This window comes from Meleagris gallopavo, chromosome 12 (assembly GCF_905368555.1).
Source record: "Meleagris gallopavo chromosome 12, MGAL_WU_HG_1.1, whole genome shotgun sequence".
In the NCBI taxonomy this organism is placed as follows: Eukaryota; Metazoa; Chordata; class Aves; order Galliformes; family Phasianidae; genus Meleagris; species Meleagris gallopavo.
In genome coordinates, this window is record NC_139415.1 from 1,208,806 (window position 1) to 1,235,960 (window position 27,155).

The following is a 27,155-nucleotide window of genomic DNA, read 5'->3' on the forward strand; positions in this document are numbered from 1 at the left end:
CAGAATGGTTGGGAACACCATTTCTTTGCGGCATCCCAGGCAGTATTCCCTCAGCAGTCTCCTTGGTCTTGTGAGAAGAAGGCACGTGCAAACAAGATGGCCCACTAAAGAGGAGGGCTGGAGCACCCGGCTTTATGCTTCTCCTTCAGGGGATTTGCTTCAACAATCAGTTACCTTGCTGCCTTTCTGCAGCGTGGAACAAGACCCTTTTTAGTAAGGGTGGAGAGGGGTTCTCTACAGGTTTCTGCACTTTGCAAATATAGAGGCCCCTCCCTTGCAGACCTGAAGGCAAAGCCCTGTCCCATGTCGGCTGGAGTGGATTGGAGCCCCCACATCATTCTTCAGTCATCGTGGCTAGCCCACGCTGCTTAATGACATAGAGACAAAGATGAGTTACTCTTTTTGATAGATATCTTTGTTATAGTGCATTAAATCATTAAAAGAGGAAATCTGCTTGTACTGAAGGAGAAAGGAATCTTGTAAGTCTGGGGAAGTCTAGATTTATACATGGCATTACTTATTTTATAATGATTTTATAATGATACTTATTTTATAATGTTACATCATTTGCTCTTGTAGGTTCCACTGTCAGCATTCCTTTGGAGTTATTAAAGCACCCACAGGATTTATGCCATCTATCTGCAGTCATGGAGAGCTCTTATGCTTTTTAGGTTTTTTTTTGATGCTTAAGTGCAATACCATTTTTGTCTCATAATTTATGTATTGTAGAGCCTTTGCAAAGAAAGAAATGAAATGGAGTTTAGAGTATGCAATTTGGAGACATTGTTCTTGGTTTTACACTGAGAATGAACTTCGGAGCCTCCGTGTGTGTTATTGGGCTTTGGGAGTGCTTTAAAAATAATCATAAGAAGTCTCTTATGTTGGGTCGGGGTATGCAGTCATGGAGTGCAGTTTGGCTTGGTCAGGTGGTCTGTATTCTACTACAAAGGGAAAAAATATGGTATTAAGAAGAATCCCTGTTTTTGTCCATACCTTAGTTCTGCTATGGCATATTATCATATACAGACATTGCTTGTTGGCCAGTGCAGAATGTTTCTGATGTTGTCAGGGGGAAAAAATTACCAACCTGCTAATAATACATACTTTTGTGGAGAGACTAATGCAGGAATTTATCCATATAGTTAATGTGCTTCTTAGCAGTGAATATTGCAACAAATCCACAAAGCAAGTTCATGGTGAGCTCTCACTGGCAGTTTGCAAAGAACAATGTTTGTAGCACCTTGAGTTAAAATCCATTTGTATAACTCCTGAAGACAGCTTTTCCTGTGGTCTATGTGAGGGACAAAGGTACTGTTTTAGGGATTCTGAAGGCCAGTGAGAGTGTTAGTTACATTCTGGTGAAAAGAGTTTTAAAAGTTCTGTCCTGCAGCAAGAGAGCTTGGATCTTCTGTCATTGACTTGGAACACACAGAAAAGCACTTTGCAGTAGTTCCTGCCAGTCTGGTGAGGACTTTGTCTAATACTTGTATTTTGAGCATTAGTTTTCAAGGATATTACATATTTACTTGTCAGTTGCTTCAAATCAGAAGGATAAGCATCACGCTTTCCAACTGAAACATCGTAAATGTAAGTAATCTTCCTTCATCAGAGCACTGTATTTCTCCTGCCAACAACCGAATCCTTGGGTGTTACTTGATGAGAGATTCTTGGTTTCCCTAAGTTATTCTAGTTGGAAAGTAATTCTGAAATTATACCTGTGTTCCACTTTTTCTTTTTGGATTGTCGCTGCCTCGATCCATGTGAACTGCAATGAGACAGTGTTCCGTTCTGGTACTTTGAGATTCGAGTCCTCTGTTTGAAGGTGGTTGATGGCCATTGCCAGGAACATATCAGTCCCAAATAATTCTGGTGGCAGCAATGGATTTGAGTTGAACCCACAGCACCGGTAGCAGGGAAGTCTCCTACCTCATACTGCTACCACGTGTGCTGGTAGGAGGTAGTTCAAATGAACTGAGCAGAAGTGTGAGCTCAGGGTGTTTGTCTGAAATTATTTTCCAGAATGCCACCACTTCTGCAACCCTTGCGTCTGGCAGTTGTGTGATTTAATTTGCTGTGCCAGACCGTTCACATCTTCCAGCAGTGAGCTGCCTAATGGAGAGATGCTTCTTTCCACTTGAACATTTGCTATGCTGGGAAGTTCCTCACCTGCAGATGTACCACTGCACACAGTGCGATGCATCGACCAGAACGTGTGAAAAATCATAATGATCCCTCTGTAGGTATGTTAGCAGGAAAAGAAGAAAAGACTGAAGGAAGGTTGGGATTTCTTTTTTGCACCAGCCTTTGAAAATGCAACGTTTGGAAAGAGTGACTGAGCTCTGCATGTCTTACCTGCTGCTTTCAGATCCTGTAACAGGGAGGTGGTATATTAAAACTTCCCTTTTTGGGTTTAAAAGCCTTCTCATGGTCTTGAGGGAAGCACGCTGTAAGGAGGGATTGGGCAGATTGATCTTAATCTTGTTAAGTCAGTGTAATGTCTCAAATGTGCTTTCTTTGGTCCTTTTTCAGTGAGAAGAGCAGTCCTAACCCTGAGAGAACTGGCTAGGCAGTTTCTGAGTTGCTGTTTAACTCTGGGTATTTGTGAAGAGGTGAGCAGGACTGTGAAAACCCCAAATATTTCAGATCACGGAATCATAGAATGGTTGGGGTTGGAAGGGTTCTTTAAGATCACCTCGTTCCATCCCCTGCTGTAGGCAGGGACACCTCTCTCTAGCCCAGGTTGCTCACAGCCCCGTCCAGCCTGGTCTTGAGTGCTTCCAGGGAGGAGCATCCACAGCCTCTCTGAGCCACCTGTGCAGTGTCTCACTGCCATCACAGCAAAGAATTTCTTCCTAATACCTAGTCTAAATCTACCTTCTTCCAGTTTAAAGCCATTGAATGGGGAAAGAGAATGAGCTAGGGGCATAGAAAAGCAGTCAGCTTAGCTGGAAATATTTCAGACCTCTCTAGCTTGTATTTAAAAAGTTTTGTGGAAGAAAGATGATATTATTCTTTCCTCTACCACCAACCATTTAAGAATACTTTCCTAATGAAAGGGGAAGGGAGGGCTGAACTTCACTGCCGTAGGATGGCCGTGAAAAGGGCTGGATAAGTCCCAGGGGAACTGATGGTGATGAAAGCTGTTTTGTGGGAAATTTTGTACTTATGTGTTCTGAGTAATTTCTATTAGATGTCTTTCATTCACAGCCCGTGTGACAGGGTAAGCTATATTTGTTAAATTTTCACACCACATAAAGCTGAAAGGAGGAGGGCAAGGTTCAAGATCAGTACACTTTTTTTGGAATGAGGAAAATCTGGAGGAGCCAAAAGCGAGTTAATACAGTTAGGCAGGAGTAATCAGCTAGTCAAATATTAAATGGGAAAGAACCAGCTTCTTGGCAGTTTCCTAGAAGAGGATTTGGGGAGTGGTGGGATCACAGACCCATGCAGTCAGTGGTGCCGTGCTTCTGCTGTAAACCTTGCTGTCTGTATCTTGGGAGGGATGATGAAAGACCTCGTAGAGCTTCCAAAAGATGCGTAATGGCATCATGTCTTTGCTTACCACTGAGCTTGTCTCTGCTGAAGCACTCGGTTGTGTTTTGGGCACAGGCCTTAGGAGAGAAGCACTGACCAGCTGTAGCACATTTGGAGAATTGTCAGAGCCCTGTGATGCAGTCTTTGAGGTGACTGAAGGAGCTAGATATGCAAAATCTAAGGAAAAGACCAGAGTTATTTTTGTTTAGGTTTCTTGGGCCAATGTTAACACAAATCAAGCTGCTTACTTGAAGGAAGGCCACCCTCCACAAGATCTGCCAGTCCAGTCCTTGATAACCTGATGCCATTTAACTGAGTGATTGCTAGGCTGATGGCGTGGGAGAAGTGGCTGGTTGACAGAAAGGCGTGCTTATTAAGCTCTTGTATGTACAGAGTGTCCCTGTGCTGAACCAAGGGTTAAATGAGGCGTGAACTTGCTTAGCTGGAGCGTAGCTGCAGCTCTACCAGCATTTTCTGGAGTGCCCAAACTCCAAACTGCAGAACTTCTCCTAGAGTGTGGGCTGGAAAGTTCTCCATGCTGTCTAAATTCCTCTCCTTTACCACGGGGCATATGTATTTACCAACCCTACTGCTTTTTTATCCACTGCTTTCTGCGCAGTTAAAGCAGACTGCAGAGTCTTCACAGGCTTTTTTTTGGCAAACCTTTTTAACGTTACCTCTGAAACCTGGCTGAGCATCTGCTTTCTTGAAAGTCTCTCATCCCTTCTGTGCTGTTTTGGCACGTTCTCTCTTGATATCCTCTGCTCTAGACTCTGCGGTGTTATTTCCGTGGGCACCTCATTACTTCCAGGATAACTGGAGCCCATCAGTGGACTTGGTCTGCTGCAGCCTGCAGTGAGGCCTGAAGAAGGCAAACTGGAAGCCAGCTCGTGTTTTGAAGGGGAAGTGGCACAGGATAACGTGCATGCAGCTAACAAATATAGCTTACTCTGTCGGCTGCCTCTCAAGCATATGAACTGGCAACGAGGTGCGAGACCTCGTTTTGTCATCTGGATTAAAAAATCTGAAAGTAGAAGCAGAGTTGAGTTTCAGCCTGCTTGCTGCACTTGTGCCGACCTGCAGAATGAAGAAATAAGGTTGCAATTGCAATTGCTGGGCATTTGTGCAGAACTGACTCTTACAGAAGGTGTCAGAAAAGCCAAGAATCTCAACTACAGGAAGATTGTAAATGAAAAGTGCTACATCTGTGCTAGTAAACAGCCTGGGGAAAGTGGTAGTACAGATACTCAGTGAGCTCTTCCCAAGTGAACTTTGGCTCAAACTGGCTTTTGTCACTACCTAGTGATTTTTCTTTTGTTTTCTTTTTTCCTCTTGTGTTCTTAGGTTTTATTTGAAAACTCAAAGCATGGAAAAGCAAAACTGAGTGCATTGTGTTTGTTCTGGTAGAGATCTGAGCGTCCCATGGAAAAAAAAAATACAACCAAGTTTGTAAATGGGAGGAAGAGAGTTGACGGCTTGGCTTGGGCAGAAGGCTCCCTGGTGGGAGACCCAGGGACAGTAAGGCTGAATTTTTAAATTAAAACAACAGCTTCAAATTTCTGGATTGATGGTTGAGATTGTGCCGGTCTAAAGCTGTTTTCGTGCTGCTCGTGACTGTTGTTTTTCTTGTCATTTGAGCACTGAAACTCAGGACTCTTCACACAAAGTATGTGCTCACAGGTGTGCGTGTGTTCAAATGAAGCACGTAGGAATTTTGTAATTTGCTCTGGCTTTTGTTCTGTTTCTGCTTTTTATCCTCAGGAAGGACCAAATCTCAAGGATTTGGATTCTGACATAACAGATCTAATCTTGTCTGAGACTGCAGCTGTCACTAGGGAAACCTCAGTCTTTCTGTTCTTAATTCATCTTTGAATTCTTGAGGGTAGAAGAATACAGGAATGATAGACCCTACAGAAGTGTAATCTATCTGCCGTTCCTTTCATGCAGCTCCTCCTGCCTCCTCCCAGATCTCCGTGACTCATGAGGAAGAAGACAATCTGTCAGTGCAGGAGCTGAGTCCCTCTCCCGAGGGCAGCTGGAGTCTCTTTGGAGGCAGGAGGCTTTCTGTGCAGCTCAGTGATAGAGGGGACCTTGTCAATTTGTTAATTAGGGCCATTTGAGAAGGTAAATCTCTTAAAACCAAAAACCCAAGGGACTGAGGAAGCTAAGATGCTTACAGGACAGCCTTTCTTTACAAGTAAAGGTTTTCCGTGCTTCAGTTTGTGCCTGTGATTGCATTTGAACTCTTCTTTAACAATGCCTTACAGATGATGTTTAAATTCTTGGACTTGTCTAAAAAGAAAGCCACATCCTTGAGGTGCTGTGTGCTTCTTACTGCCAGGCCAAGTAACCTGGTTCATGGGAAGCTCCCCTGTACAAACACCTGGTGCAAACCACGCTGTAGCTACCTATGTGGTACAGCAGAGGACAGGTTTTTGGTCACTTGTTTACTATAGTGCCTGGAAGTGCAGCTTGAAATTGGTGTAGAATTGAGAAGCAGTGTCTCCAGCACAAATTCAAGACTCTTATTGTCTCATATGATAACCATACACAGATTTGAAAGACCAAATGTATTTTCCCATATTTGCTTTGGAGTACATGCTAACAAATAGCTTAATGGTGACAAATACTTGGGCTATTTTTAAAAGAAAGAAACAAGAAAGAAGGTAAAGGATAGCCCTGCCTTTGTGGTCTTTAAACTGCCCGGTATTCTGTAGATGGCCAGCAAATAACTGTAAAGCAGGCAGGTTTTTGTTAGCTCATCTCTGGTTTGCTGGAAGACAGGTAGTAATCATCCTGTTTGTATCACCATGCTGCTTTGTAGGTGTGTGCCCCAACCCCCAGGTGGAGGAGGAGTGCTGGAGTACAAGAGAGGAGCCTTGATGTTACTTTGGCTTTAGATTATTATTAGTTTATTTAAAGCACAGTGAAATGACCACGTTTTCAACCCTTGGTGATTCATAAAACTGTTCTTCTTTGGAAGAAACTTTCTTCTGTTTTCTGTGAGTGATTAAATTAAGACAAGTCCAAGTGATTGTGACATGTAGGCTTTCTGCTGGACCAAACATGCTACAAATACAGTAATTAAAATTCACTTTTTAATGGAAAGTAGATGTTAATTATAGATGTCTGTTTGGGAATACTTAAAATGGAAAAGTAATCAAGTTTATCCTGAGCCAGAATAGAAGTAAAAAAAAAAAATGTTTTATGGCGCTTGCGTGATGTGTTAAGCTCAGAATTGGAGACTTTTTCTCTCAAGGGCTGAATTACTCTTCTTGTTTCCTAATGTTTGTTACACAAGGGAAATGACCACACTGCTGTTCCTGGCATCCCTGCCATGGAAGGCAAGAAAGAAGTCGTAAAACTACATGCTGTTTGTATATTAGGTTATTCAGGCATCTGCATTAGGTTTGTGTGTTTTGATGAAGCAGGTTTCTGTGTAATGGGTTGCTTGGGCCTGCTAAGTGTGGATTCCAGTGTGAGCGAACCAGTATGGCTTTGGCACGAAGAGTTTCACCTCATTTCCAAGAGTTCATGGGTGTGAGTTATCGAAGCAGAAAATAACGTCATGCAGACCAGCCTGTTCCTGAGGAGACCACACTGTGAGCAGTGATGGCTCCTGCTCATGTTAAAGTACTTCATGTTGTAAAAATAAAAATAAAAATGTGGAAGGCTAACTCCTGAAATTGTTTTGTATGTCTTTTTACAGGGTCTGTTGTGAGAACCTTCACTCCTTTTTACTTCCTGGTGGAGCCGATGGACATTCTGTCAGTTCGTGGGGCATCTGTTATAATGAACTGTTCAGCTTATTGTGAAACTCCTCCGAAGATCGAATGGAAGAAAGATGGGACTCTTCTAAACTTGGTCTCAGATGACCGTCGCCAGTTGCTGCCAGATGGGTCTTTATTAATAAACAGTGTGGTGCATTCCAAGCATAATAAACCCGATGAAGGATATTATCAGTGTGTGGCAACTGTGGAAAGCCTGGGGACCATTGTAAGCAGAACAGCAAAGCTCACGGTAGCAGGTAAGGATTTGGTTTTCTCTTATAGTACAGCAAAGATCATGTAGATGTATACTGTTGCAGTAAAGAGAAAGCACATTCCAAGGAAAGAAGTTAGTATCATCTCTTATCACTGAAATTAGGACTGTATGTATCTCCCCCTTTTTATTTCTTAAATTAAATGTAATTAGTAAAAGCAGCTTTCTTAGGAAATACTGAAGATGAGAAAAATTAAAGTGAATGGATTAAGAGTAGTGTCAGGAATGTGTAATCACGATAGAGATTTGCCACACCTTAGAATGAGGTTTGTGCTGTTTGTTTTTAAAAGAGTGGGCTTCTACTTTCTTCATATATAAATACCCTTAAAGGTTAGTTTCTCTGGGGGCTTTCATACTGAGATTTATCTGCCCTCTGCACCATAAGACATTAGGAAAACTTCTAAAAGCTGGGTGTGGAAGCCCCAGAGAACTGGAGGACTGAAGGAGAAGGCATAGATGCTGGGAGACTGTATTTTTCTGTTTCTTGAGTACCAGGTGTGAATAGATTTGACAAGCAGTTGGTTTTTTTGCAGGTAGGTGTTAAGAATTTGACTGGGAAAGTGGTGTGCTTCCAGAAGGGCATTTGCTTCTTGTCGCTTATATCAGGGCTCAGGAGGGTCAGATTGTAGAAATGTTTTGTAAACCATAACTGGAGGAGACTTAGAATCACATGTAAGAGTTCAAAAACTAACAGAAAAGATAAGCTAAGGCAACGTAACTAGGAAGCAAAGCCCATGAAACAATATTCTTTTGTTTCTCTAATGATGTTTGCCAGCCTTTCAAACAGTTTTTTTCCTTTGCTTAATAAATGTCTCCAGGTAATGAATTCTTCCTGACTAGTGCTGCAGCATCTCCCAGAGCTGCTGCTCATTGTCATTTATATTCAGATGTTGTTTCTATTAAGCTAGCTTGCAGCCTTGTGAAACATGGGGAATGTTGCAAATAAAAAACTGTGAGGTTTTTTTTTGTACTTTAAAGGAGTGACTTTCAGAGTCTCTCTGAATGGGAAATACATATCTGAGTTCTTTGCAGTGAGGACAATAAAAGCAGTTCTAACACTTATCTCAGGCAATTACCACCTTCTTACACTGCTGTTTTTGTGTTCAGTTCTGCTGCTTTGCACAGGAGGAGGCTCAGTGTCATGCTTCTGGCCCACATGATCATTGGGTTGGCTTAATGACATTAAAAAGGAAGGTAGTCCAAAGTGTCACAGAAACTTCCAGTTCGTGGTTCCTGTGTCATTGTAGAAAATGCTACTGTCAATGGTGGTTTCTAAAAGGGTGGTATCTTTAAAAGCCTTGTACTAATTAAAAATAAACCCTAGTGAGTTTTGTTTTTAAAAAAATCTATACTGTAAAGCCATAAACAGTTGTCTAATCCAAGTTAATACAGATGTTTATTCCATGAATAGTTTTGTCTTCCCTGACATTGATCTAAACACGTGTATAGGCAGAGTGATCAACTTCTTGGGACAAAAAAGGGTTTTTTTGCTCTGTACTAGCCACGTTGCTGTTGATGCTCCTTCTCTGCTGCTTTGTGCCCTCCCACTCAGCTTTAAACCTGGTCAGTGTCAAGAGCTGGGCCATGTTAGGTTCTCTTAGGGCAAGGGGAAGGGCTGCTGAAGGTCTGTAGAGAGGGGTGGAATGTTTAGCTTTACCTGCAGTATGTTGCTTTCAGTGAGCTCATTGGAATTTTGCAGTTTTATCAAGTGTGTTTTAAACAGTTTCCCCATCTTTGCTGTAATTAGAAGCTTTTGAGATGCATTAGCTGTGGGGATAGTTAGCGTGGTGAGGTCTCTCCTTGCTCTCAGGTAACAGTGGGAGGCAGCTCATTTTCTCCTTAATTGAGTGGTGTTATGTTGAATTTCGATAGTACGTGCTGGTGTTGTGCTGTGATGCACTTAATTTCTTCAACAGAGAATATTGTGCACATTTTAACTACTACTTAATCATTAAATAACTTCACTGCCTGGAAATGACAAATTCTGATGAGTGAGAGAGGCCAGGGCACAGAAGAATCAGTAAAACCAGGTGATACTGCATCACATAAACGGTGTTTTGAGCTTTTAGTCCTAAATAATTGCATTTTCTCTTACATCTAAGAGACAATACTGAGCAATCTACCTGCAGTGCACCTGCTGCAAACAGGCTGATAAATTTTCATAACTTTTTGAGTGATTAAAAGGACTCTCATTATAATTTGATGAGTCTAAAACCACCGAACATTGGAAAGCAACGCTCTTGCCAATGTGACGACAGGAATTGATGATGCAAGGTGCTGCAAGGTGACAGAGGTGCTTAGTCAACCTCTGCATGAAGAAACCCAACCAAACACACACACTGAATCCCTGTGTGGAGTGATTAGACAGTGACTGAATGCTTTTTGTTAGAGAGCTGCTTTCTTGGCTTCTCGCTTCGATTTATGTTTGTGACACAATGCTATAAACTTGTCACGGTGTGGGGAAATTGATGGTGGCATGGATTGGCAAGTTTGCAGTGCGTTTGACAATGTGTTTTTAAGGAACCTTTTCCATACGTGTGAGCAGATGAGAAGCCTTTGCTCTACAGGCTTTTGCAAGTGCACCATCAACACTTTTGTGTGGCAACCCTGGGATTCCTAAAGAAGTTGATCATTTCCTAAGGATTACAGCATGACAAATACTCTGATCAATATGATTTGTATGTAATCTGAAATTTTATGCTATTGCAAATGGATACTACATTATTTAGCATTCTACCATACTTCTGGTAGGAAACCTCTGGTTGTTAAACCTGCAAACAGCAGGAAACTTGTTCGTTTTCTTCAATGATCAGCAGTTTCAGGATATATTTGCCCTTTTCCCAACAAAGTCTGTGTTCCTCTAGTTGGTTCTTTCCAGGAGATGCAGGTTGAGATTGTCATTGCCTGTGTTTCTTTCCCTTGTGGTTTCTCGTCCTCTTGCTGTGCAAACAGAGCCAGTATCATGCTCTGAACTGGATTTGTGAAACTCTTGATTTATTTTTAAAAGTGCTTGTTTTGTTTTGTTTTTATTTTGTTGTTCCTTTCGAAGTGCAATGTGACAGCACCAGCATCAGGGTGATGGAGGGAGATTTTGCAGGATGGCAGTTGTATAACTCATCTCATCTATGGGGGCTGCTGTTACCACGATGGGTTTGAAGTAGGGCAAGTCAAAGCAAGTGGCTAATATATGTAAAGCCACGAGATCTTTTTAATCAGTACCTTACTACAGTATGCTTTTTTAATTGGTTCTTGAAATGCAAATCTGGCTTTGATACTGAAGTGTCAGTTATGGCTTAAGAAGGGTGAAGGGTTGCGATAGCTTTTATGAAACAATTGTTTGGGTTTTTTAATACCATTTTTTTTTCAGAACTGTATATGTTATTTGTCTTGAAAAGATAAATTCCCGTATATTTTAGTGAAAAATTTGGTGATGCTAACTTAAAAATGTTCCCGTGGCAATCTTCTCTTCCCCAGTCACTCTTTATTACTCCTTTGTTAAAGCTTTCATAAATCTTTTATTGAGAGAATGGAAATGCAGAGAACTGAAAGGTGTGAAGTGACAGTGACAGAGCTTCATCGTAAGGATTTATTGGTTTTGTATGGCCATTCAGAGACTGTTCACTGAAATATTTATTTCATCTACTGTCTTTTTTCCCAAGTGAATCCATTTGTTTTTTGATTCCCCTTCTTCCGTTTAGCTTTGTACTTGATTGTACTTGGCTTTGAGCTTTGTGTGTAGTTTGCTTGGTTGTAATGAGCTGCTTGTGTGAAAGGTGCTGGTGTGCTGCCTCGAGACTAACATCACCTGGCTCTGACTTTCCTTCTTTTTTCCATCCCTCCTCACTTAAGTATCCCTTATATTAGATGTATTATTTTTCATTTGGATATTCATAGAAATTACACTTTCAAACCTTCATTTTAATATTATTTTTAGAAGAAGCACAGGCTGATTAGTGAGCAGAAGACCTCAAGAGCAGCAGCAGAAGGCTGGTAGCTGTTCTCTAACATGTCTGTAACGTTACACAAACCTGTCAGAAATTGAGACAACAAACTCTGGAGTTGCCTTTGAGTAACGTGACTTGCTTCTTGTCAGTATATCAGATAATGGGGAAGAATTTCACTTGAGAGATTGTTCCCATTTTTTGTCTCCTTCTTGCCTTTTAAAGTTTGATTGCACCTTGAATTTATCAAGTTCTGGCCTTCCATATGGAACTGCTACTGAAATGAAGGGAGGCCTGGATGAGGCACTGCTGCAGCTCTCAGTGTAATGTGGTTTGCAGGAATTCTGGAATTCTGAGCCAGGAGATGCTGGCATACGAGCGTGCTTCTGTTGCTGTTTGCACCATTTGACTTCAGGAAGACCTCCGTGCCTGGCCCTGGGTTAAAAAGGAATTTCTCTTCAAGAAATCTAGATGACTTTTTTGTAAAATTAGATGCTGTGAAAGAGGAAGACTGTGTAGAAGGAAAAGAATTCTTGCACCCGTTCCACATCTGGATGGGACACAGGAGGTGCAGCTGTGGCCAACAAGCATCTCTGGGAGCCTGGCGGTGTGCAGGCCGCTGGGCCTGGTGCTGTGAAGGCTGTCTCTTACGTGTGTTGTTTTGCTGGGTGCCACGTGTGACGTTCCTGAAGGGCAAGAGAAGCTATAGGCAGAGCTGAGCAGAACACACCCTCTGCTTCTTCCAGCTCCTTGGGGGTGTGTTTTTTTCCCTTCAGTATTATTGCATATTTCCCTCAAAAGAGGAGGAGGAGAACCTTTATCTTCATGCATAAAGAGCTTTCTGTCCCTTTGAATTGGAAATAACCTAAGAGCTAGCCGCTTCAGTGGAGAGTACTTAAGAGCACTTAACAACAATAAATGACACAGGTGATAAATTTTCCTTGCAAAACTGTGTTTTATGTGGAAAAAAGTATCTGCATTTTTTTTCCATTTCCTTCTATAAACGATCTTAGATAAAAATGCATTTCTTTTCAAGGATGAGTAAACAAGATGGGTAGTTCTTACAAAACTGCATCTTATAGACAGATTCTGCCAGAAAGGATTGCTGTTGTACCTTCTATTTCATTCTGAATTCTTCTTTAATAACAATTAAATAGTACTACTCAGGACAAAAAAGCCAAGCTGGCATTTATTTTCTAGAAATGGTGAATGCAATGAAACTGAGTCTGCTCAGAAAAGGGAAGAGATCGCGGATCCTTTCCTTAGATGAGAAGGTGGAGGAAGAAGGCCAGATGGGGGAAACATCAACTCCTGCTGCCAGCTATCCAGCCCACAAGTGGTGGAGGTATCCTTGGGTATCCTTGCTTTTGGGCTGTCCTGCTGACACCAGTCAGTGTCGAACCTTTAAAGCCTCTGGTCATTTGTTACGACTATTAGGATTATTTTCTTAATTAGGCACTGTCTTAAATGCAGTATTTCTTTTAAACCCGGAAGATTAGTTTTTATTGGTTTACCAGTTGACAATTCAGGCTGTTAAGGATTAGCCTTGTAATTAGTGAAGAAAGTATCCTTTAGTACTGCTTAGTGGACAAAGTTGGCTTTATATTAATGTACTTATAAAACAATACATATCTTGATGCGAAGAGGTTGGATTTATAATGAGTTGCAGTACCCATTCTAATCTTGATCTATGCTTTTGAAAATATAGAAGGCAATGTAACTCATCTCTAGGGAAGCATGAGTGCTGTGGAAGGGAGCTCTACTCCCAGATTTTCTTCTTCTAAAATCACTTGGGCTTATAGTGGATGAGCTGTTGATGAATGATTCTGTATGCTTGTATGAAGTGGAAATGGAGAGCGTATTGATGATTCATCAGCACCCCGAACGAGAAGGTTGGATGGATGTTGTTTACATTGGCCTTCTCATTTGTTAATATTTTCACTCAAATGTGTATTTCCCCTTATTTATGTTCTGCGTGTCAGCACCAGCAATCCCTTTTGTAATTCTATTTAATAAGTTCTGCAGAGATTGCTTACTCCAAATCCCAAAGTGTCAGGCAAGCGATAGTTACATATGCAGCCTGTATTCTTTCCTAACTGTATCTTAAAGTAGGGGATTCAAAAAGATATTTCAGCTTTACTCTGACAGGCTGAAGGTGATGGATTTCTACGGTGGCATTGTTCAGACTTTAGATCAACTGAGCATTGCATTTGGAAAATGTTAAGAGCTTGTACTGTCACACCTACCCAAATGAAAGCTGACAAAGGCAGTTATGGCTAGGCAGGAGCATGGGACAGGCATGTACATGATAAATTGTGTGTTTTTTCATGGTAGAAATTCAGAAGGAAGCTTAGTGACAGTGAAAATGAAAGAAAATGGAGGAATAGATACTTAATAAGAAATAACTCATGGAACCGTGTATCTGGCTGATTTCAGTGATGCTGAGATGTTGGTGACATTCCGAAAATGTAGGGCATGTCTCATTATTCACCTGATCATGCTAGAAATAAAGAAAAACAAACCCACCTTCCCTTTTTGCATTCATTATTATTCCCCTTTTCTTCAGAGGCAGCGAGGGGAAATGTTTCTCAATGTGTAGGTCTCTTTGTGGGTGCTGCCCATCCCTCTTTCATACCTGCAGGTTCCTGGATTAGAAACACTGTCATTCTGCTCTTCTGTAACTTCTCTGAAATTGAGTACATTAAAAATGGAGCCAAGAAAGGCTTTGTTAGGTAGAGACCTTTACAGAATTCTCTCTGATATGATGAGCTTAATTGCTAGCAGCTGTCCATGATTCAGGGCTCAGTGGTGCGATAATCCACATCTTTTTGGTTTTTATCCTGATCCCTGTGACTGATCAACAGTTCTGGTACATAATCTGCTAGTTATGTACATATATTTGTAGTGTGCCTTCTCCTTGCTGCCACATCTCTAGACATCCTCTTGTTCAGCTGAAGGCTTACATTCAAGTTCTTTCTCCTGCTGTGCGTGTCTCTCGGTGTGTCAGTCTTTTTGAGGGGTTTCTTTGCTATTTGTTAACTCGGTGTATTTTTCTGTGAAATTTTTAGATTTTTTCCTATCTCTAAATGTCTTTCTTCAGGCACCTGCTGTCTCTGACAGTCTGCAGAGTTGCCTGCAAAAGTTTTACTGATCTTCTCTCCAGATCTGTGCGTTAATCTTCTTCGAATAGCTTGTTCACATAAGCTTTCGTAATTGATAGCCTTGCTTGGATCTGAAATTATTTAACCTGTCAAGATCTTCTCTTTCACCACGATACTCAGATCTTATTCTTCTTTTGTTATTACTATTGATTTTGTTTTAAGAAGAATTGCGAGCATGTGGTGTTTTTATTCAAGATCTTCAGTTGCTCAGGACCTGAGGTTTCTTAAATGAGGTGGTAATCTACATACACTGTCTTAGGGTCCCTTAAAGTCCTGCAGTGCTTTTATTGTCCTTGCTGTTAGGATGGTATCAAATGAATTATTTCATTGGTTGTGCACTCTCTCTTTATTTTTATGCCTTAGCAATGTCTACTTCCATGTTTCCCAGTGTTGGCAGTTGCAGAGCAGTCTTTTAAGCACTGTGAGGCTGGCTGATCTTCATTCTGGTTTGTGGCCTGCTGCTGAACAGACTTCCACTACTCAGAAAGGACAGCTGTGTTGAGCAACAATAAATACATGCTCAGTAGAAGATTCTTGATGCTGGCATCCTGTTTGACTTTTTCCTTCTAGCTCAAAACTTCTTAATTCTCACAGCCTTTCACTGTGAACATGCAGGGCGCATCCCTGCTCGGAGCCAGCCTTACCTGCTCATAGAGTGCCCCTCCTGCTCTTGCTGGAGCTGCAGTCTGAAGCATCACATCAGGTGCAGAGCCCAGTGGACATATGCTCCCAGTTTTGTTGGGAGCTGATGCTCCAGTGGAAATGCTATCAGGATGTACATCATGTCTGCTCTTCGTTTCTTGATCCATTTTAATATTTCATTATCCCCGGGACTTCTGACAAAGGATGTGTTTGGCAAAGTAGCACCATAAAGTGACTCCCAGGCACTCACCTGTCTCTTGCTCAATATTGTGCTGTCAGTCACAAGTCGAATAATTTCATTAGGATTATCTTCTTGCATTTTGTATCATTTCTGTTCATCAAGCTTTTCTTGCAGGAGTCGGCTGACACATGAGATTGTCTCCTGGTTTGAATGCAAAGAGCTGCTCTACTGTCTTAAGGAGTTAGATCTTATTTCCTTGTTTCCAGTGGTGGGCTGAGGTCAGATGGTACTCTTAGTGTTCTGCTTTGAAATCAGAATTGATCTGTAGTACCATCATGCACTGAAGTGATGTGAAGTGACAGTTTTCTCTACAGTCCACATAGCTATGTTCTTATGCTCTTGTATTCCAGTTTGGTCTTTCATTATGTCAGACTTAGCAAAATGATATTACTTATCACATAAAGGACAATTGTATAAACACTTTTGGAATATTTAGATGCATTTTGCTAGTCAAAGCACTATCTTAAAACTTGGTGTTTGTATTTTTATTAATTTGTGGCAAAGCTCAAATCCAAATCTGAGAGGCTTAATGGCAGCCTGACGAAATTCATGTAAGCAGACCCTGTGCTCCAGACATGATCCATTTTGCTCTGACTTTCCAAGCTAGAAGTTTGCTTTGACATGTATAGTTCTGTTCCTCCTTGCACAGCGTGGCAAAAGCTTTCCAGGCTGTTGTAGCATCTTCACATCCTTCTCTGTCTAGTTTTCTCAAGCTGTGTTATCATAGGGTAACTGAGCCTGGAAGGGACCTAAGGAGATCTCTAGTTCAGCTGCCTGTTCAAAACATACCTAATATACCACAGCACTGCATGATGTATGCACATCGTGTGTGTGTAGGTGCACCTGTGTTTATGTTGTTATCTGTAGTGATGTTCTCTCCCTTTTCTCCTCCTTATTCAATTCTGGTCAAGCCATACTTTTTACAGTCAGTACCAGTCAGGTTAAGCATGCTGCCAAGGCTGCCTCTGACAGACAGTATTCTGAGTATGAGCTGAAATTTCTCATTCCTGTTTTCTATTCCACATGCTTCTTGCTTTAGGTTAGCCAGTAGATCTTTTTTCTTTTGTTTCTAATACTAAGAATATTCCATATAGAAACATCAAGTCTTATCTTAATTCAGGTAATGTTGGACTTCTGCTCTCCACGCATGTTTTGTACTTATGAAGCCTGATGTATTTGCTAGAGAGATTGAGGGAGTGCCTCCTGTTAACAAAAGTGTATTTTAAAACGTTTCACACCTCTGCCACTCAGACAAATGATGCTGAATAATCTGTAAGCAAAGGGGAAGAAAAGAGCTGTGATAATTTAATGAAGTGTCCACAGATGGCTGGACTTATTAATTTTTTAACAGGGTTTGGGTGTGAAGCTGATGCTCGAACAAAATATGCGGCATCTTAAAGATCGGCAGCTTTGCTGGAGGATAACAGATGTTGTGGCGATTTTAACAATAGGGTCTCATGTTGCTGTCCTCCTCCACCTACTGCTGTTGCTAAAATCTTTGTGTTTCCCAAGAGGCTTTTTTAATAAGCAAAATAGTAGCAGAGTTATCAATTTGCCATGAGTTCAAATTTGAAATAGGGAAAAAGAGAGCGGGAGAAGAAATGAAAATTTCTTAAAACAAATCGTCATTTGTTTATTAATTCTGTCTCTTTGTGTCTGAACAGAGCAGTGGAATACGTGAGAACTGTGATTTGCAAGCTGTTAGCAGTGAGATTTGTGGGCGGTACTGCTAAAGCTGGTAAGGCTTGGTGAGAGAAAGTCGAGCGAGTTTTGAGCAGCAGAGGTTTTCCTGGTGGGTATTTGAGATGCAGCATTTTGGAAGAACTTGTGGCTGCTCCTTGTTTTGCTTTTTCCATACTACAGTAGAAATGCTCAGGGGAGACTTGCTGAGAACACTGGGGATGCCATAAAGAAGTTTGAAAACAGGCTTTGTGAGATGTGCAACTGCATAAAGATGTGAAGTTAGGTGTTTTATTTAAAACTCTTTAATTCTTACACAAAGCACTGTGTTCAATTCCAGTCTGTAGAGTAGCAATAGAGGAGCTCAAGCACAGGATGAAAATGCGTTTGTGGATTTGATCTGCTGGGCTTGCAGCCATGTGGTAAAGGTATACAAACCTGCCACAGGAAGGGCAGAAGTGAATTCCTCTGCAGCCTTCAGTTGTTCTTGAGAAGGCTTCTTTTTTTCTTCTTGGCAAGGTTGGTTAGTAGGCCAAAAGGTTAGTAGGATTCTAAAGAGGATTAAATGTGCCCATGGCAATAGCACCTACATTAAATAAAACTGGACATTTACTGACTGCTGACAGCATTCAGAAAGAAAGGGAGCATTTACTCCCAAGTTAGGGAGCGTGTTGAGTGAGCAAGTAGTTGAGGAACTGTTGATTATGGACCTTTTTTTCCTTTCAGTCTTCTTGAAAATGATTGGCACTGTCTGCGGTTGCAGAGGGACTGCTGAACCCAGATTAGCATCTGGCTCAGTGTAATGAATTCCTCTTCTGGAAAATACAGGGGATGAAATACTGGCTGTACTGAAGGCAGCAGACTACAGCCAGAATTTTCGCCATCTGTGTTTTCCAGGAGCAGGGGAGTTATTGCTCTTCCAGGCACTGCGCTGCTTTTTCAGAGATGAAGACAATGGGCCACAAATCTCAGCAATGCTTAGGCTGGGAATAGTCTGAATGGAACGAATTTGCATTAAGTAGGTTTTTCATTCACATTCCTACCGTTGCTTTGGTCTTTTGGTGAGGGAGAGACAAAAGGGAAGGAGAAAATAGGGCGGGAGTTGCTCCCCCCTCCGTGCCCCCATTGGCATTGTCCTAGCACCAAATCTGAAGTGGTACCACCTATGATTTCTATTGTATGCATGTGAGAATCACACAATTGCTCACGTGCTCTCCTGCCAGTTTTTAGAGAGCATTCCAAGTGGAAAATCATCCTCCCAAATTGAATTTATTAACCCACATTCCTGTTTGGTCAGAAATATTCTCCTTCAGCGTCCTAAAATCGATCATAATATATTTGTGCTGCCTTCAAATGATTAATGTACATACAAACATGTAAAAATTATCTTTAATATCAGAACCCCAAAGTATCATTTATCATTACATCCATTCAGTAAGTGATGGAGTAATATCTCCATCTGAATGAATGCCTTGCAACATGTGTGTGAAGAATGGGTGCTCTTTTCTCATCAGAATTCTAACTAATTTTCATTATAATAGATCATCCTGCTTTGTCATGTTGATTGAAGTGACTGGGAATTAGAAATCATTATGAGAAAAATGTATCTTTTTTTTTTTTTAAATTTAACTTTGAAAAGTAGTTTTAAAGGTGTTTCTAATTTAAATAGACTGAATTAGCTTTCGTGGTGTAATGCATTTGAAAACTGTGATAAATGTTGGAGAAAAGCAGGCTTACAGGGAACTGGGCTGGTATGTGAAGTGGAAAAGAAAACCTTTTCAGCAGAGTATTTCTGGGAGTATGCTGCTACGAGAAGGTATGCCAGTACTCTGGTCCTCTTACTGCACTTATAAACAGGTCTCAGAGTTAATTTAATTAAGTCTTATATTTAGAACATTTTATAATATGTTTTGTGGTTGTCTTTGGTTAAAGCAAAAGGATCCTCCTACACGACGCAGACTTCTAGGCAGTACAAATTGCAAATAATGATGGAATGAGAAAATTACTCTTCAGACGAAATTATGACCTAGGTTCAAATTATATATCATAAAACCATACCACGTATGATCAAATGAAGGTGCTTAAAGTGACCTGGAAAATGAACTGTGAGTTCATTGCTGCTGAGTAACGAAACCATCTGAAGTAAAGCTTATTTAACCTCAATAAAGGACCTGCCCACAACAGAACAGACAGTTGCCCAAAAACTAAGCAGTACTAATAAGGGATTTAAAAGAACGTGTAATTGAACTTCATGTTAGAAATTGCAGGGCTTTTGTCTTCCAGTAACGTGTTCCATAGATTGCTGGTGTAAGGATTGTACAAGTGCTAGTTGTGCGGGGTGAGGAAATGGCAGCAGCTCTGACAAAATGAGAAGGTTCACATCTCTCTTCCACTCTGTAAGAAAGAATTGGCTTAATTTGCAGGTCTGTTGGTAAAGATTTCTAATGAGGCGTGAATTCAGGCCTGGTACATTCTTCTTGAAGAGTAACTGATGTAGAACATGTGTCCCAAAAGGGAAGAGGTGATCCTTAGACCAATTAGTCTGATCCCAACACTGTGCCCTTTCTAGGGAGATTTTGAAGGCTAGGCTAATTAAGATGGAGGAAAACGGAAAGAAGGCTAAACTGTACAGTGACTTTTGACAGTGGTTTACATCTGGGTCTCTTGATGAAGCAATTGATGGCTTAGAGCTGCATAATATGATGGGCATGCTGGAGTACAGACTTTTGATATGCTAGCCTGTTAGATTATAAAAGGTCAAAAGAAAGGAAATTCAAATGTGGCTGTTGAATTTGATAAGAATCTGAGATAATTATGAAAATGTAATGGTTCGTATTGAGAGGGAAATTGCAGAATGGAGAGATGCCTCAGACAGAAGGCGAAGGGAAGGTAATGGTTAACATCCCCATCACATGTTTTGGTGTAAAAATGAAGAACATGTCTATGATGTTTGCAAGTGTGACAAGTTTGGAAAACCTTGCAACTCTTGCTGAAGCCTCCATGGTCTCATAGGAAGAATGAAAGGATGCAACAGAATGAACAGTGGTGAAGCTAACGGGCACAGTGTGTGCAGTCATGCAGGTGCACGGTACATGTACATACAATACATGTCCTTGGTATTAAGTTGAGACAGCGATTGGACATTTTATAGAGAAAACAAGTCTGATATTGGTTGATTATGAGATGGCAGTCTGCTGAAGTGCAGAGAACTAAAGTGATTGGGAAGAGAGAACTAAATGCATTGGGAAGATATTTCAGCAGACTCAGAAGGAATTTTGTGGTATTAACTTGGATATCTGTGATCAAATACTCAATGACAATAGACGTTGTGATTTGTTATCTCTGTTGTTCTGTGGGTGGTGTGGGGGTGGATACCGCTCGAAGCAAAGGAGCTTCGCACTGAGTTTGAGGAGAAAGTATTTCACTGTGAAGATGAGCAATTCCACAACAAGTTGCCCAAGAGGTTGTGCAGTGTCTGTCTGTGAGGATTAGTGGAATATCAGTGGAAAAATCCCTGAATAACCCTCTCTGTCCTTATAGCTGACCCTGCTCTGAGGATTCCTGCGTACTGCAACGATTGTGAGTCTTTAATAGGAGCAAAGTCAGCATGGCTGTGGGAATGAGGAGAAGAAACCAAAGATCGTAGCTTCATTACTGAGCAGAGGGAAAGCTGAAAGAAGCCAAGGTTTTTGCTCATCTGTAGAGGGAGGGAGTGATGGGTAAATATCAAATATCAAAGATGCAAAATAATTAATATTAAAAGAAGGTCAAGATCAAAGGACTTGAAGTTGTTTATAAATACATGAGGAGTAGAAATGAGAAGTGAAGTTGTGGGAGGAGACTCCAAAGAGTTCTCCAAGAGGGAGAAAGTGTGTAACATTTGGAAGTGAATCTGTGTGAGGGAGCAGATACACGCCGAAACAGAATTGATCCAGATGTTTTAAGTGCAGTGCACTCTGTGCAGATATTCTCAAATCTGTTTTATTATATCCTCTCCTCACATCCCACCAGTTGTGTACATTTGATGTAGGCTGCTCCAAAAGTAATCTCAGATAAATCTCTTGTGTGGCTGGCTTTGATTGCAGAGCACTGGAGTTAGTGCCTTTGGTCTGGTTCAGATTCATTTTTTCGATGGGAAATACGGATACTAAAGTTGCATGAAAAGTATGTATTGAAATTTGTAGTTAAGTGGATGGTAATAACGAAGAGTTTTACTGTCTGAGCAAAAAATACTATTCATTCAGGTGGCAAAATCATGAATATTGACATGAGATGTTTCTCCCACAACGGAGGTTAGTGAATATGGACAAATGTAGGGGAGAAAGAGTAAGGTTTGAGCAGCAGTGTGTAACTGATAGGCCATAGATTGTAAACTACTTTTCTAGGGAATGAAGGGAACAGAGAGAGGTCTCTTGCCTGTCCATTTTCTTCACCTTCACATTGAGGAACCAGGCAATATATTTTTTCTATGCGTAGATGTTTTAGTACCAGCTTCCCTGGTCCGTGTGGTTGTGCTTGGATGCTGTAATTCACGTGTCTTGGTCCCACTTTCCATCTCCTGCACTGAGGGTGTGCAGCACGGTGACTTGAAAGGAAAAGGCGTAAAATCTGCTTGAAGCAGGGAGGGAGAAGGAAAGGTAAGATGTCAGTATTTTTGACAGGCAGTTTCTTTGGCAATATTAATCTTAAGCGTGAGGTACAGTTAACCAAAAAAACGATTTAGGGACTGTTGCTGCAATCAGGCTGCTGAGGGGCTGCAGCCGGTTGTGGTGGCTGCTTCTCCTCATGCTGACCACTTTACCAGCACACGGACACCTGAAGTGAAGGCTGAGCCTTTTGGAGACCTCAGGTTTTCCTTTTGGAGGTTCAGCTGGATATCCTGTGTGGGAGATTGGCGTGGGGGTGGAGGTGTTCTGTGCACAGAGCTGCTGCTGTGGTGCTGCGGCTGTAGCTTTGTCTTGGGAAGAGAATCGACCCTCAACCTTACTCATGTGTATAAGCTCAAGATTTTCTTATGAATAAATGCAATTTTACCTCATGGTGCTGTAATTAAGGCATCTGGGAACTGAAATCTTCAAAGAGATATCATTTTTATCCATTGAATTTCAGTGAGATTTGGCCCTCTAATGCCCTTAAGGCCTTTTTCCGTGGCCTGGTTAAATTATAAGTCATGGTGAATCTTGACTTGTTCACGATTGGTGAAGTTGTACAAAATATTTTTTCAGCTTAGATTCTTAATTAACTGCTAATTTTGATAGAAAAGCCTAAAAATATAAAGGGAAAAGATCAGCTCATAAGTAGTCCAGTAGATGGTCAATTAAGATGTTGCTTGTAAACTTCAGTGGAAGGCATACATGAAATCACCTTTTCCACAGCATCATTTGTTCCTTGTTACCACATCCCAGTGCGTTTAAGACTTTCAGAGTTGGAAAGCAGCTTAATTTTTTCTTTTTTTAAGAGAAATAATATTGATGAATCTTCACTTGGGCTTCAAAGCTTGGATGTCACCTTCAGTAATTTTTCTCACTTCTCTAACTTCTGTATTTCCTATTGGCAGGTCTTCCCAGGTTCACCAGCCAGCCGGAGCTATCATCTGTCTATAAAGGAAACAGTGCAATCCTGAACTGCGAGGTGAACGTTGACCTCGCGCCGTTTGTGAGGTGGGAGCAGGACCGGCAGCCCCTCCTCCTGGACGAGCGTGTCTTCAAGCTGCCAAGCGGGGCGCTGCTTGTTGGTAACACTACTGATACAGATGGAGGATTCTACCGCTGCGTCATCGAAAGTGGTGGCACCCCCAAATACAGCGAGGAGGCAGAGCTGAAAATTCTTCCAGGTATTAATCTGTTCTGTGCTTGTTTTTTCATTTTTATTTTTTATTTTTTTAAATAAATAAAAATTAGACTTACTGGTAGGAGAAACAAACAAACTTACATTGCAAGAGTACTTACAGAAAGGAGCAAGTGAGAATCTTCTGTTACCTTTCTGGATGTTTAAAGTCGGACTAAGCATAAGGTGCATTATGGAAGCTTTTGTTTCAAATAGCTTAAAATGTTTGCAGGCACTTAAACTGCAGCTTTTTGGCCCTTGAGAATCATAGAGTTGTAAAATCATAGAATGGCTTGGGTTGGAAAGGACCTCAAGGATCATGAAGCTCCAACCCCCTGCTGCAGGCAGGGTCACCAACCTCTTCATATAATACCAGACCAGGCTGCCCACAGCCCTATCCAGGCTGGCCTTGAACACCTCCAGGGATGGGCCATTCACAACCTCTCTGGGCAGCTGTTCCAGCACCTCACCACTTTCATAGTAAAAGAAGACTAAACTATATAATGCTGCTGGGAAACAGAAAAGCAAAATCAGTAATCAGTGTCTAAGCTCATTGCAGTGGTTCGGAATGGGTCAGACATGCAGATATTTCTGCTGTATTTCATAGCTGCAGTTCTATTGTGAAAGGTTACAAAACAGGATTTGAGCCTTAGCATGTAAGCAATGAGGATTTGTAGGTTTCTGAGGCTTCAGTCCCTTCTTTAAAATACTGTTGAATTTTCCAAGTCCCTTGCTCTTTGGGTGCTTAGTTGGAGCACTTTTAATGATTCCAGTATTTGGGAAATTCTGATTCTTCAAATGTTAGACTCGTTTGGGAAGTTTCCAGATCCCAAAAAAGGGAGGACCATGAATGCCATTATTTTGTTACATTTAGCTATTGTTACTTGCCTGTTGCTTTGAACTGTTTAGTTCTTTTTTTGTTTTGTTTTGTTTTAATAAGAACAAAAGTGCATTCCTAAAACTTCAACACTCAGTGCATTCTTTTTCTAATGACAGTATTGCACTATTGTGTAGAGCTGTGTATTACCAGATGCTCTAATACAGAGTTTGGAAACTTGATCAGGAATAAGATGTGAATGGGAATCGCATTTTCCCAAACTAGGAAACAAGGGTTGTATTTTGCATGGGTTTTCTTAATAATTTCCAGAGCTTTGTATTGTCTCTGCTGATTTAGTCTTCCTGTTGGGATTCTGATGTAATTTTTACTGGTTGAGGACTTTAAGAGAGAGTTGCTAAATTTTCCATCTTTGGAGATTTTCAGGGCTAGCCTTGGCAACAGTGTGATTCACCTGACATAGCGTTGGCAGCAGAGGACTTGGAAGCAGGTGTTGTACTAAGCATCTTCAGAGGTCCCTTGCGATTAATATTTCTGTTTCTTACAACAGTGTAATTTATTATTATTTTTTAATTTAAAGTGCTAAAAGGTACTTAAAAATACCCAATTATACAATTGCAACTATTTCCATTTCAAAGTATAGGCATCTGGTATAGTTTTGTAATGTGTTATTAAAGGAGACTGAATACGGGATACAAATAATGCTGATTCCTTACTTTGTCGTGGGTCTGAGAGTGTTGATAATGAAGTTTGTGAAGCTTTCCTTTTAGTTTGTTTGATTTTAATTTTTTGTTTGTTTGTTTGTTTAAAGTAGGATTAAATGGCTGTACAGAAAGCTTTCTTAATCTTGAGAGCCCCGTAATTGATTGTTAGGTTGGAGATGAATCTGAATGAAGGATTTGAATTAATCTGCTCTTCATTTGCTTTATTCCATTTTGAAGTTATCTGTTACATGCCTGAAAGCCTCTCCACTGTTCTTCTGAATCTCTGAAATGTGTCCAACACACACCTGTATCATATAGTTTTGCATCCATGGGCAGTGTTCTCCTTTTTCTTGTAGCAAGCATTCAGTTTGCCTTTCATCTTCCACCAAGCAGGAGGACACATTTCTGAGCTCTGATGCTTAACAGCAGGCCCTTTCAAGGGTGGGGAGTGCAAGAATGATGCCAAGCTGTGTGGTGAGGTGACAGCCCAAGGGATGGGATGCCATCCAGAAGGACCCAGACAGGCTGAGCAGTGGGCCCAGGAGAACCTCATGGGGTTCAACAAAGCCAAGTGCAAGGTGTGCACCTGGGTTGAGGCAACCCTCATTACCAATACAGTCTGGGGGATGAAAGGATTGAGAGCAGCCCTGCCAAAAAGGTCCTGGAGATACTGGTGGGTGGCTGCTGGACATGAGCCAGCACTGTGCAATCACTGAGCTGTTGGAGCGCGTCCAGAGGAGGGCCACAAAAATGCTCTAAGGGATGGAACACCTCCATACGAGGACAGGCCGAGAGCTGGGGCTGTGCAGCATGGAGAAGAGAAGGCTGTGGGGAGAGCTGAGCCTGTCAGTATCTAAAGGGAAGCAACAGGAAAGGAGGGGACAGACTTTTTAGCAGTGTCTGTTGGGGTAGGACAAGGGGAAATGGCTTCAAGCTTAAAGAGGAGGGAAGGTTTAGATTGGATCTAAGGAAGAAGTTGTAGAGTGAGGGTGGTGAGGCACTGGCACAAGTTGCCCAGAGATGTGGTGGATGCCCCATCCCTGTAGACATTCAGGGTCAGGCTGGACCAGGCCCTGGGCAACCTGATCTGCCTGCGTATGTCCCTGTTGATTGCAGGAGAGTCGGACTAGATGACCTTTAGTTGTTCCTTCCAACGCTGTGATTCTAAGGAAAATATTCTTGTAATTCTTGAATTCTACTTTCTCTATCTGAAGTCTTTTTTGTCAGCTGGGAGGATAAGTAAGTTCTCTATCTCCAATGAATCATACCAGCTTCTCTTCGGAGTAATGATGGCTCACTGGCAAGCTGTGATGTGCTTTTTTTTTTTTTTTTTTTTTTTTTTTTTTTACCCTGCATGCACGCTTGTTCACACATGATTTTATTTTTGGAGCAGGCAGACTAGATGCCTCTCATGGGGAATGCAGGCAAAACCACTACGATGGTTGGTGCGTGGGCTTGAGGACAGATGGCTCAATCCAGGATCACTCTGAGCGTGGGTACAGAATGGTCTGCTCACATTTAAGTGGTCAAAGCTAACTTTTTGGTTAAAGGTCGAGGGCTTTTTCAGTTTTGGAGCTTATCTAGAACCAAGCTGATGAGCATATATCTACGTACTGAGAATACAGCAATTAATGCAGCATAAACACCAGGGATTTTTTGAGCGGTAAGTAGAAGGAGATAGGGTAATTAACTGCAGAAATGTTCTATGTGGTATTTAGGAATTCATTTACTTCTAATTATGGTGCGAGACACATGCTGAAGTTACTGCAGAAGCCAGTGATGTAAACAGCATTTTTCTTCTGCCTGGGTGTTACTGAACCCCTTGATGAATTGGTTTCACATCTAGTTAAGACTGATTTTAGAAGGTTTTTTTTCCTAAGATTCCCTTTTGAGTCATGGATATGTGCAGGAAAATAGCCTTTTGTTTGGAATTGTTTGGTTTTTTGGTAGTATAGTTCAGAGTATATTTGCTCGTTGGTCTTTATTGGTGAATAAGTTTTCAGTTCTTACAGTCAAAATGGCTTTTTCCTGTAGTAAAAGACTGAGTTAATATGCACTTTGCTTTTGCTTGCTTTTAATGGGTGTGAGGAGAGAATAAGAAAAGAAACAAAACTTGCCCAAATCAAAGCCAAAGCAAAACTCTTTCACCATTACAAAGATGGAAAATGGTGGTATATTTTGTTTTAGGATAAAGTTTGTAGTACTTCAGAATGAAAATTGACTAGTTTGTTGTTGCTTTAGCTTGGGCTTCTCTTTCTACTTCAATAATTCTATTTTCCAGTGCCTATCAGGAGAGCCTCAGGCAGCCACCTGGAGGGTCTGGTTGGCATGGCCTCGTCTAAGTGCTTTGTGTAGACCATCCTCCTGGGTTGAAAGCAAGGTGAAGGTAGTCCGAGCCGATTATAGTGAGTTTGTCTCATGCCATTTTAAGCACCCACAGCCTTCAGCCCCAGAGCAGGAAGTGACAGTGTTACACATAGGGCCTTACCAACCAGCCTTGCAGCTTGGGTGATTGCCAGAGCTTGGCTGGGCAAAGTCAGACCTATCTCA

General features: G+C 41.4%; 1 protein-coding gene across 5 annotated transcripts in view; it reads left to right on the plus strand.

Moving 5' to 3' along the window:
* The window catches only part of NEO1 (neogenin 1), a 180,138-nt gene that overhangs the window by 45,587 nt on the left and 107,396 nt on the right, over positions 1 to 27,155 (plus strand). For all 5 annotated transcript variants that reach the window (XM_085233601.1, XM_085233605.1, XM_085233602.1 and 2 more), the window contains exons 2-3: positions 7,244 to 7,561; positions 22,798 to 23,073. In XM_085233601.1, coding sequence (XP_085089727.1) covers positions 7,244 to 7,561; positions 22,798 to 23,073 — 594 coding nt within the window. The remainder of the gene's footprint in view (positions 1 to 7,243; positions 7,562 to 22,797; positions 23,074 to 27,155) is intronic.